This window comes from Tachyglossus aculeatus, chromosome 9, assembly GCF_015852505.1.
Source record: "Tachyglossus aculeatus isolate mTacAcu1 chromosome 9, mTacAcu1.pri, whole genome shotgun sequence".
NCBI classification, from domain to species: domain Eukaryota; kingdom Metazoa; phylum Chordata; class Mammalia; order Monotremata; family Tachyglossidae; genus Tachyglossus; species Tachyglossus aculeatus.
The window spans coordinates 2110582-2122705 of NC_052074.1; the positions used below are offsets into that span (position 1 = coordinate 2110582).

The 12124-nt window shown below is 52.3% G+C and overlaps 1 protein-coding gene across 1 annotated transcript in view; it reads right to left on the reverse strand.

Annotated features, from left to right (window-relative positions):
- Positions 1 to 4087: 4087 nt before the first annotated feature.
- The window catches only part of STPG4 (sperm-tail PG-rich repeat containing 4), a 32814-nt gene continuing 24777 nt past the window's right edge, over positions 4088 to 12124 (reverse strand). The window contains exons 7-8 of the mRNA XM_038751582.1: positions 7181 to 7298; positions 4088 to 4367 (exon numbers count right to left, since the gene is read on the reverse strand). Of these exons, the coding sequence (XP_038607510.1) occupies positions 7182 to 7298 (117 nt within the window). The 3' untranslated portion in view covers positions 4088 to 4367; position 7181. The remainder of the gene's footprint in view (positions 4368 to 7180; positions 7299 to 12124) is intronic.

A 12124-nucleotide genomic window follows, 5' to 3' on the forward strand; every position in this document is an offset into this window, starting at 1 on the left:
TGGGTGGGTGACTTTGGGTAAGTCACTTCACTGGGCCTCAGTTACCTCATCTGTAAAATGGGGATGAAGACTGTGAGCCCCCCGTGAGACAACCCGATCACCTTGTAACCTCCACAGTGCTTTGCACATAGTAAGCACTTAATAAATGCCATCATTATTATTATTATAACCCCCCCAACACACACACACCCATAGCCTTTCCCACCAGCCTGAGCCCCCCGTGAGACAACCTGATCACCTTGTAACCTCCACAGTGCTTTGCACGTAGTAAGCACTTAATAAATGCCATCATCATTATTATTATTATAACCCCCCAACACACACCCATAGCCTTTCCCACCAGCCTGAGCCCCCCATGAGACAACCTGATCACCTTGTAACCTCCACAGTGCTTTGCACATAGTAAGCACTTAATAAATGCCATCATCATTATTATTATTATAACCCCCCCAACACACACACACACACACACCCATAGCCTTTCCCACCAGCCTGAGCCCCCTGTGAGACAACCTGATCACCTTGTAACCTCCACAGTGCTTTGCACATAGTAAGCATTTAATACATGCCATCATTATTATTATTATTATTATAACCCCCCCAACACACACACGCCCCCAGCCTCAGGGGCAATTTCAACTCTCCTCCATCTTTCCACCACGTTCACAGTGGGGTCTCCCTCCCCCTCCTTGGGACACGTGTCTTCCTGGCCTGACCCTCCGTCATCCAGGCAATTACATCAGCCTCCATGCTGGCCTCCCTGCCTCCGGCCTCACCCCTCTCCCGTTGCCCCCCAGCTGCCTGGAACACTGGTCTGAAATGAGGCCCTGTCTCAGCTGCGGCCTTTCAATCAATCAATGCTATTCATTGAGCACTTACCGTGGGCGGGGGGGCTCTACTAAGCACCTGGGGGAGTACGACACAACAATGTAGCAGACACGTTCCCTGCACAACCTCTCTGTTCTCTCCTGCTCCCGTTCCACCTCCCTAGACGGCTGCTTCACTCCGCACAAACTAACCATTAGCTGGGAAGAGGTTGATGGAGGTTGAGCCTTTTGTCCCAAGAAACTGGGCTTCTCCTAACGGGATGGTCCTCTAGTTGACTCTCCTGTCTCCAGCCCAGTGTCCACCGGCCTACTTCTTAGCCTGGAAACCCCCCGACCGGAACAAAACTGCCCCACCACGCCCGCCTCTCATCCGCTGATCTCCTCGGTCACCGCCAGCCGGTAGGTAGACATCGGCGGCTCTGCTCGTTGTTGGCTGACTTGGGCTGTTACCATTTGGATCTCTGTATTTAGGCAGAAACCATATGCCTTATACTTTTTATTTTATGCTCCCAAATGCTCAGTACAGCGCTCTGCGCACCCCAGGGCCCAGAACCAGGGCTCTGCCCACCCCAGACTCCCAGCTTGACGGTCCCCCTTCCTCCTTTCCTAACCAGCCCCAATCTGGCCTTCGTTGTGGCAGTGTCCGTCATCATCAAGCGTATTTATTGAGCACTTACTGTGTGCAGAGCACTGTACTAAGCGCTTGGGAAGTACAAATTGGCAATATAGAGAGATAGTCCCTACCCAACAGTGGGCTCACAGTCTAAAAGGGGGAGACAAAACCAGGCATACTAACAAAATAAAATAAATAGAATAGATGTGTACAAGTAAAATAAATGGAGTAATAAATATGTACAAACATATATACAGGTGCTGTGGGGAAGGGAAGGAGGTAAGATGGTGGGGATGGAGAGGGGGACGAGGGGGAGAGGAAGGAAGGGGCTCAGTCTGGGAAGGCCTCCTGGAGGAGGTGAGCTCTCAGTAGGGCCTTGAAGGGAGGAAGAGAGCAAGCTTGGCGGATGGGCAGAGGGATTGGGGGCATTCCAACCCTCAGCTTCTCCCCTGGCCCCGGGGACCCTGCCTTGGGGCATCAGGGGACTCCAGGGCAGCCGTCATCCCTGCTCAAAGCTGCTCCTTTCCTCCAAGAGCCCACTTAGCCAGGAGATGGCCGCCTCAGAGAGCCACGGGCCACAGAGAAAGGCCGGCCTCAGCCTTCTTTCCCCCTCAGTCAGGTGCCCCTTCGACTAGGGGGAGGGAGGAAGAGAGGGAATCCGAGACCGGAGCCCTAAAATGAGCGTTGGGTGCCAGAGCAAACATTAACAATAGCCAGCCTTGGTCACTCAAGGGCCCTGCGACAGGTGGCTCGCTCCCATTCCCTTAGCAAAGGAAATCATGGAGGGCTTGGCCCAAGGGTGGATCCTGTGAACCCCAGGCCTCCCGGCTGTGTGCGACCCTGCCTGGTTCAGCCTGACCGCCTGGGCATCGACCCCTGTCACTCATTCGTCCATTCAATTGTATTTATCGAGCGCTTACCGTGAGCAGGGCACTGTACTAAGCGCTTGGGAGAGCAGTGGGGTCCCATCGGGAGCTGCCCTGGGGTGACCCTGGGGCGGGAGGGCCAGGGCACCCAGGGCCGGCTCAGTTTTCCGGGTTTTTCTTTATTGATGAGGCTGCTCTCTCTGGTTGCATTTCATCGCTCCGATAAACCGGCCCGGGACTTGATGCATATTTATGAGGCGCCTAGGGTTTCCGGCGTGCAGAACGGAGAGGCTCTGGGATGAAGAGAGCAACCTTCAGGTGCATCTTGCCGAAGCGAGAGCGGTGGGATGCGGGGGAGAGAGCCTGGGGCGAGGTGATGAGGCTGTGGGGCGAGGGGAGGGCAGCCCTCTAAAAATGCCCCCAGCCCACCAGCCAGTCGAGGTGGGGGACCACAGGGCCTGATGACATCCCCCACCTCCCCTTCCAGGTTTCTGCCACACAGGGAATCCGGCCTTAAAGTTCGACTTCCTCTTTCCTTTCTGTGGTATTTGTTAAGCGCTTACTATGTGGCAGGCACTGCTCTAAGCGCCGGGGTGAATACAAGCTAATCAGGTTGGACGCAGTCCTTGTCCCTCACGGAGCTCACGGGCTTCATCCCCATTTTACAGATGAAGTCCCCGAGGCCCAGAAAAGTGAAGGGACTGGGCCAAGGTCACGCGCAGCAGACAAGTGGCGGATCCGGGATTAGAACCCAGGGCCTCTGACTCCCCAGGCCTGGGCTCTAGCCACCGGGCCACGCCGCTTCCCACCGTGGCCTCTCCCCAACTCGGTGGCCTCACCCCGACTCGGAGGCCTCCCCCCAACTCAGCAGCTTCTTCCCTGCCACCTTGGGGAGCACCGAATTGGCGGACCCAGCCGTCCTTCTAATAATAATAATAATGATGGCATTTATTAAGCACTTACTACGTGCAAAGCACTGTTCTAAGCGCTGGGGAGGTTACAAGGTGATCAGGTTGTCCCACGCGGGGCTCACAGTCTTAATCCCCATTTTACAGAGGAAGTAACTGAGGCCCAGAGAAGTTGTGACTTGCCCAACGTCACACAGCTGACAGTCGGCGGAGCCGGGATTTGAACCCATGACCTCTGACTCCAAAGCCCGGGCTCTTGCCACTGAGCCACGCTGCTTCTAAGATCGTGCTCCGTGGAGGACCCTCAGTGATCTAAAACTAAGTAGATCCCCCTTCTAGACTGTGAGCCCACTGTTGGGTAGGGACCGTCTCTATATGTTGCCAACTTGTACTTCCCAAGTGCTTAGTACAGTGCTCTGCACACAGTAAGCGCTCAATAAATATGATTGATTGATTGATTGGAGGAGGCTTTAAGCTGCCACCCCCTGCTATCACGCAGGCTCCCAGAGTCCCCAGGAATAAAGAAGGAGGCCATGGTCTATGGATGGGATGGCAAAATTTAAGGGGCAGCAAATCTTATCGCTGCTCTGTACTGCTAGAAGCTCACTGTGGGCAGGGAACATGTCTACCAACTCAGTTGTACTCTCCTAAGCACTTAATACTGCGTTCTACACCTCTGCGCTTAAAACAGTGCTTTGTACATAGTAAGCGCTTAACAAATACCCTTATTATCATTATTATTATTATCTCAGATGGTGAGGAGTCTGCATCGGGACGCATCGCTACCCAACCGCAGACCAGGCCCAAGCCCTCCACGCCCAAAGCTCAGAGCTCTGGTCTCCAGCCCTATAAATGGAGACAGGGTGCGGCCGTGGAACTTCGCTTTATGTTGGGGTGACCAAAAAATGGGCAAAGAGGGTAACAAGGAGGCCACGTCATCATCGCTAGTAGGGGTCCGGTGTTCGGGGGGGGGGCCGGGGAAGCTCCCCAGTTGAGTTGGCCTGGCAGGGGAAGGCCAGCCCTCGCCCCTCTGCCTTGGCATCTGCGTTTCCGTCGATCTGGTTTGAAGGGGCAACTTCTCCCTGCAGGGCACGGGAGGTCACAGGACATCCGGCTGGCGGAAGAGCCCGGGTTGGGCGGGGCGGCTGGCAAGCTGGAGGGTAGAGTTCAGGTTTATCATCATCAATCGTATTTATTGAGCGCTTACTATGTGCAGAGCACTGTACTAAGCGCTTGGATTTATCATAACCGTCCCGGGAGGGAGGGAGGGCGCGGAAACTAAAGGCTTGGAACTCCATGGGGAAAAACGACTCGGAAGGGGAATCAGGAGTCACTGCCGGCCACAAGCTGGGGGCATCGCCAGAGCACGGCTGGCAGCTGGGAAAACAAGAGGCCATTAGAGCCACAGGGAATAATCTGCCCAATCCAAGGCACCTGGTCAGGCCAAAGATTTTTCCAAGAATCCCTTCCCCGCCCCAACCCCCCTGATCCAGGGGGTCCCAATCCCAGCACCTAGTCCAGGGAATTATTGTTCAAATGCTAAAGTCCAAAGCCTGGATTTGTGGGCTCACTTCCTCCCTTCAAGGCCCTACTGAGAGCTCACCTACTCCAGGAGGCCTTCCCAGACTGAGCCCCTTCCTTCCTCTCCCCCTCGTCCCCCTCTCCATCCCCCCCATCTTACCTCCTTCCCTTCCCCACTGCACCTGTATATATGTATAGATGTTTGTACATATTTGTTACTCTATTTTACTTGTCCATATCTATTCTATTTATTTTATTTTGTTAGTATGTTTGGTTTTGTTCTCTGTCTCCCCCTTTTAGACTGTGAGCCCACTGTTGGGTAGGGACTGTCTCTATATGTTGCCAACTTGTACTTCCCAAGCGCTTAGTACAGTGCTCTGCACACAGTAAGCGCTCAATAAATACGATTGATGATGATGATGATGATGATGGGGGTTACTCCCCGTTCCCCACTCAAGAAGCAGGAAAGCCACTTGCCACCTCAGCCTTCCTTTTTTTTTTTTTACGGTATTTGTTAAGCGCTTACTATGTGCCAGACACTGTTCTAAGCGCCGGGGTGGATACAAAGTAATCAGGTTGGACGCAGTCCGTGTCCCACGTGGGACTCACGGTCCTCATCCCCACTTTACAGGTGAGGAAACTGAGGCCCAGAGGAGCGAAGTGACTTGCCCAAGGTCACCCAGCAGACGAGTGGCAGAGCCGGGAGTAGGACCCGTAATAAATAGAGTAATAAATATTACTCTATTTATTTATTACTCTATTTATTTTATTTGTACATATCTATTCTATTTATTTTATTTTGTTAGTATGTTTGGTTTTGTTCTCTGTCTCCCCCTTTTAGACTGTGAGCCCACTGTTGGGTAGGGACTGTCTCTAGATGTTGCCAATTTGTACTTCCCAAGCGCTTAGTACAGTGCTCTGCACATAGTAAGTGCTCAATAAATACGATTAATCATGATGATGATGATGACCCAGGTCCTTCTGGCTCCCAGGCCCGGGCGCGCTAGCCACTAGGCTACTCAGCTTCTGCTAGCAGAGTCCTGAACAGGCCAGGGATCCCTGCGGACCCTCACCCAGCCTTCCCGGTTTGCCCACTGCCCAACAGAATTCCAGCCTCGGGGCCTTCCCAGCTCCAAGAGGGGTTGGAGTTGGCCAGAGAGCACTGCCTCTCTGGGGTCTTGGGCACACTCCTTGGATCTGCCCTCCCAACTCCCCTTCTCTTCCCTCCTCCATGAGCCTGGTGCCCACTGGGAGGTGAGAACTGCATTTCATTCATTCATTGTCGTATTTATTGAGCGCTTACTGAGCACTGCATCCCTCTTGGGTCAGAGACCCGGCGGAGCTGGGGTGCCCGCAGCTGAGGGAGGTGGCGATTGTTCCCTGAAGGGCTTCACAGGTCTAACAGTTCCACCGGATTATGAATTCAGAGCCCGAAACCCCAGAGACATAATAATAATAATAACGGTATTTGTTAAGCGCTTTTTACACACTGGACTGCCAAGCAACTCGAGTTGGACGCAGTCCCTGTCCCACGCGGGGCTCACAGTCTCAACCCCCATTGTGCAAATGAGGTAACTGAGGCCCGGAGAAGTGAAGTGACTTGCCCAAGGTCACACAGCAAAACAAGTGGCAGAGCCAGGCCTAGACACCTCCCTAGGGATTGGGAAGCAGCATGGCCTAGTGGAAAGAAGCCGGGCCTGGGGGTCTGAGGGCCTGGGTTCTCATCTCGGCTTCGCCCCATATCTGCTCTGGGACCCTGGGCAAGTCACTTCACTTCTCTGTGCCTCAGTTCCCTCATTTGTAAAATAATAATAATGAAGCGTTCCATATTTTTACATATCTATTCTATTTTATTTTGTTAGTATGTTTGGTTTTGTTCTCTGTCTCCCCCTTTTAGACTGTGAGCCCACTGTTGGGTAGGGACTGTCTCCGTATGTTGCCAATTTGTACTTCCCAAGTGCTTAGTCCAGTGCTCTGCACATGGTAAGCGCTCAATAAATACGATTGATGATGATGATGATGAATAATGGCATTTATTAAGCGCTTACTATGTGCAAAGCACTGTTCTAAGCGCTGGGGAGGTTACAAGGGGGATTAATGGGGATTAAGACCGTGAGCCCCATGTGGGACAGGGACGGTGTTTGAACTGATTACTTTGTATCTACCCCAGTTTAAGTGCTTAACAGGTACGAAAAACCAAAAAGATTAGGAAGTTCAGGGACCATTCTGGCCAGGCAGCCGTCATGAAGGAAGGGTGGGGAAGAGAGCCCGATTCTGGACCCACAGGGCCAAGATTAGGAGGTCCCGGGGGAGTTTGGGCGCCCACATAGACTGATGCCCTTCCCAAGGAGAGGTAGCGGATTTCGTGGCAGAGGCGCGGGGTCTCGTTTCCCTCTGCCCCCACGGACGGTGGATTTGCCCCCATCTCCGGCTCGGTGCCCTTACCTTAAAAGTCGAAGGTGTTGTTGAAGAAAAGGCTGTGCTCCCGCCCCATCTTGGCGATGCTCGGGGGCTGCTTGGGCACTTGTCTGGTGGGGGAGTAGGTGCCCGGCCCCGGGGTTTTCTGCAAGTCAGAGGGACACGGTCGGCGCCCCGAGAAGTACCCCCTTCCACGGCCCCTCTCGCTGGCCGGTCGTGGCCAACGCGTGTGGGATGGTCATTCATTCAACTGTATTTATTGAGCACTTCCTGTGTGCAAAGCACTGTACTGAGCACTTGGGAAGTACAAATCGGCAACATAATAATAATGATGGCATTTGTTAAGCACTTACTATGTGCAGAGCACTGTTCTAAGCTGGGGGGGCATACAAAGTGATCAAGTTGTCCCACGTGGGGCTCACAGTCTTAATCCCCATTTTACAGATGAGGGAACTGAGGCTCGGAGAAGTTAAGTGACTTGCCCCAGTCACACAGCAGACGTGGTGGAGTCGGGATTCGGACCCATGACCTCTGACTCCAAAGCCCGTGCTCTTTCCACTGAGCCACGCTGCAATGTATAGAGACGGTCCCTACCCAACAACGGGCTCACAGTCTAGAAGGGGGAGACAGACAACGAAACAAGTAGACAGGCTTCAATACCCTTAGAATAAATAGAATTGTAGCTATATACGCATCATTAATAAAATAAATATAGTATGTACAAATGAAATAGAGTAATAAATATGTAGAAATATATTCAAGAGCTGTGGTGAGAGGAAGGGGGTAGGAGCGAGGTGAGAGGGGGGCGATGGGGAGAGGAGAAGGAGGAGGGGAGGGAAAAGGGGGGCTCAGTCTGGGAGACGAAGAGAGTTTTGAATCAATCAGTCAATCAATCAATTGTATTGAGCGCTTACTGTGTGCAGAGCACTGTACTAAGCGCTTGGGAAGTACAAGTTCATAACATATGGAGACAGCCCCTACCCAACAGTGGGCTCACAGTCTAATAGGGGGAGACAGAGAACAAAACCAAACATACTAACAAAATAAAATAAATAGAACAGATATGTACAAGTAAAATAAATAAATAAATAGAGTAATAAATATGTACAAACATATATACATATATACAGGTGCTGTGGGGAAGGGAAGGAGGTAAGATGGGGGGATGGAGAGGGGGACGAGGGGAAGAGAGGAAGAGAGTTCTGGATGCGGATGGTCTTTCCTATTTATGGGGGCTCTGGACTTTTCCCCCTTTTAGACTGTGAGCCCACTGTTGGGTAGGGACCGTCTCTATATGTTGCCAATTTGTACTTCCCAAGCGCTTAGTACAGTGCTCTGCACATAGTAAGCGCTCAATAAATACGATTGATGATGATGATGATGATGATGGACTTCATGATCAGTGGACATTCCAGCTGGCTTCCCTCGTCTGGAAATGGCAGTCCACATTCCCATCTTGTCCTAGGGCGCATGTTTTCTGTTTAGTGTTTACGGTGGGCCAAACACTGTACTCAGCTCTGAGGTAGATGCAAATGGATTAAACTGGACACGTTTCATGTCTTAATTCCATTTTACAGAAGAGTTGTCACCGGGATGTGTGGTGGGGACAGAGGCGGGGGAATGGCCCCAGTCCATACCCTCTGCGAGCCTGCCGGGCCGGAAGGCCGTCTTGTCTCCTGGGGTGGGGCTCTGGGGACCCTGTCCCACTGAGTCCCTACTGGGTCATACTGGGAACGAAGGGACAGAGACCCGGCCAGTGACTGGGGGGAAAAGGGGAGAGTGATTTCAGGGTACAGCTCCCTCGCCAACCAGTAGTTCTGCCCCTAAAGCCCCGGCCCCGACTGGTGACCCCCCCCCCCAGCCCCATGCCCATTCTCATTCATTCATTCAATTGTATTTATTGAGCGCTTACTGTGTGCAGAGCACTGTACTAAGCGCTTGGGAAGTACAAATTGGCAACATATAGAGACAGTCCCTACCCAACAGTGGGCTCACAGTCTAAAAGGGGGAGACAAAGACCAAACATACTAACAAAATAAAATAAATAGAATAGATATGTACAAATAAATTAAATAAATAAATAAATAGAGTAAAAAAATATGTACAAACATATATACATATATACAGGTGCTGTGGGGATGGGAGGGAGGTAAGATGGGGGGATGGAGAGGGGGACGAGGGGGAGAGGAAGGAAGGGGCTCAGTCTGGGAAGGCCTCCTGGAGGAGGTGAGCTCTCAGCAGGGCCTTGAAGGGAGGAAGAGAGCTAGCTTGGCGGATGGGCAGAGGGATTGGGGGCATTCCAGGCCCGGGGGAGGACGTGGGCTGGGGGTCGATGGCGGGACAGGCGAGAGCGAGGTACGGTGAGGAGATCAGTGGCGGAGGAGCGGAGGGTGCGGGCTGGGCTGGAGAAGGACAGAAGGGAGGTGAGGTAGGAGGGGGCGAGGGGATGAACAGCCTTGAAGCTCAGGGTGAGGAGTTTCTGCCTGATGCGCAGATTGATTGGTAGCCACTGGAGATTTTTGAGGAGGGGAGTGATATGCCCAGAGCGTTTCTGGACAAAGATAATCCGGGCAGCAGCATGAAGTATGGATTGAAGTGGAGAGAGACACGAGGATGGGAGATCAGAGAGAAGGCTGATGCAGTAGTCCAGACGGGATAGGATTCTCACCATCCCCAGCTCCGGCAAGGCCCTTGGCTGAGGGCAAAGACCCTTGCATACAGCATCTGTTGCCCAGTGAGCACCCGACGGAGCCGGGATGAGAACCCAGGTCCTCTCACTCCCAGGCCCGGGCTCTTCCCACTAAGCAGCGCCACTTTTCCCAAGCGGCCTTCCTTTCGTTGGCCTGGTCTCCGCGCTTCCCCGGCTCCGATTAGCCACCGTGTAATTAGGGTTCCCGTCCCTTATTGCAACAATAAAGAAAATCGGTCCCAATTATCGTGGTTATTTAGAGGGTGGCTTTTCCTTCTGAAGCAGCCCGGGGTTACAATAAGGCGACTTTGTCGGGTTCCAAAGTTAGCTTACGGTGGCCTGTAATTACTCCGTAAATGCGGCGTGGCGTTCCAGGGCACGGGTACGACTGAGAGCTAACGAGCCAAAGTCTTTCCTTTTTCCTTCCCTCTCTCCCGCCCTCCCTTCCTTCCAAATTTGGAGCCGGGAGGGCCACTGAGGCAGAAGCCCTTCCACTTGGAGTCGTCCCGGGAGGTCGGGTGGGTTCAAAGACGAGGAGTGTGGTGTCTGAGCCTGGTGGGGGGCAGGGGAGGGAGGGGACGTCGAGGTCAGCGTGGAAAGACCCCAGGCCCGGGAGTCAGAAGGATGCGGGTTCTAATCCCGGCTCCGCCCCTTCTCTGCTGTGTGACCTTGGACAGATCACTTCACTTCTCTGGGCCTCAGTGACCTCGTCTGTACAATGAGGATAGAGGCTGTGAGCCCCATGGGGGACAGGGACTGCGTCCAACCCCATTTGCCTGTATGCACCCCAGTGCTTAGTACAGTGCCTGGCACTGTTCATTCAATCGTATTTATTGAGCACCTACTGTGTGCAGAGCACTGTACTAAGCGCTTGGGAAGTCCAAGTTGGCAACATCTAGAGACGGTCCCTACCCAACAGCGGGCTCACGGTCTAGAAGGGGGAGACAGAGAACAAAACAAAACATATTAACAAAATAAAATAGAATAAATACGTTATAATACCACAATTATTATTATTAGGTCAGGGATGACAGCGGGGTCGGTGATGGGGTGGGATTGGCTTCCGCCAGGGCCAGGAACCCTGGAGTCCCTGCGTTAGTCCGGCCAGGCCGAGGACAAACAGTTCCGTTATTACTCTATTTATTTATTTTACTTGTACATATCTATCCTATTTATTTTATTTTGTTAGTATGTTTGGTTTTGTTCTCTGTCTCCCCCTTTTAGACTGTGAGCCCACTGTTGGGTAGGGACTGTCTCTATATGTTGCCAACTTGTACTTCCCAAGCGCTTAGTACAGTGCTCTGCACATAGTAAGCGCTCAATAAATACGATTGATGATGATGAACTCCGGAACTGTCCCCCCTTTTAGACTGTTGTCCCCCCTTTTAGACTGTGAGCCCACTGTTGGGTAGGGACTGTCTCTATATGTTGCCAATTTGTACTTCCCAAGCGCTTAGTACAGTGCTCTGCACATAGTAAGCGCTCAATAAATACGATTGATGATGATGATGATGAGACCGTGTATGTCTGCGTGCCGTGGAAATACAGCCGCGGCTCCTCACATCCCTGTCTGGAACATGGAGCTGCAGCCAAGTGGGCAGGGACCGAGTTGGTAAAAATAATGATAATGATGGTACTTCTTAAGCGCTTAAGGGAAGCCGCGTGGCTCAGTGGAAAGAGCCCGGGCTTGGGAGTCAGAGGTCGCGGGTTCTAATCCCGCCTCCGCCACTTGTCAGCTGTGTGACTCTGGGCAAGTCACTTAACTTCTCTGGGCCCCAGTTGCCTCGTCTGTAAAATGGGGATTAAAACTGTGAGCCCCACGTGGGACAACCTGATCACCTTGTATCCCCCCAGTGCTTAGAACAGTGCTTTGCACATAGTAAGCGCTTAACAAATACCATCATTATTATTATGTGCCAAGCACTGTTCTAAACACTGGAAGAGATACAAGTTAATTGTTGGCCACAGTCCCATGCCCCACATGGGGCTCACAGTCTTAATTCATGGCATAGCGGATACAGCCCGGGCCTGAGGGTCAGAAGGTCATGGGTTCTAATCCCGGCTCTGCCACTTGTCTGCTGTGTGACCTTCGGCAAGTCGCTTTAATAATAATAGTGATGGCATTTGTTAAGCACCTACCATATGCGAAGCACTGTTCTAAGTGCTTGGGAGGATACAAGATGATCAGGTTGTCCCACGTGGGGCTCACAGTCTTAATCCCCATTTAGAGATGAGGTAACTGAGGCACAGAGAAGTTAAGTGAGTTGCCCAAAGTCACACAG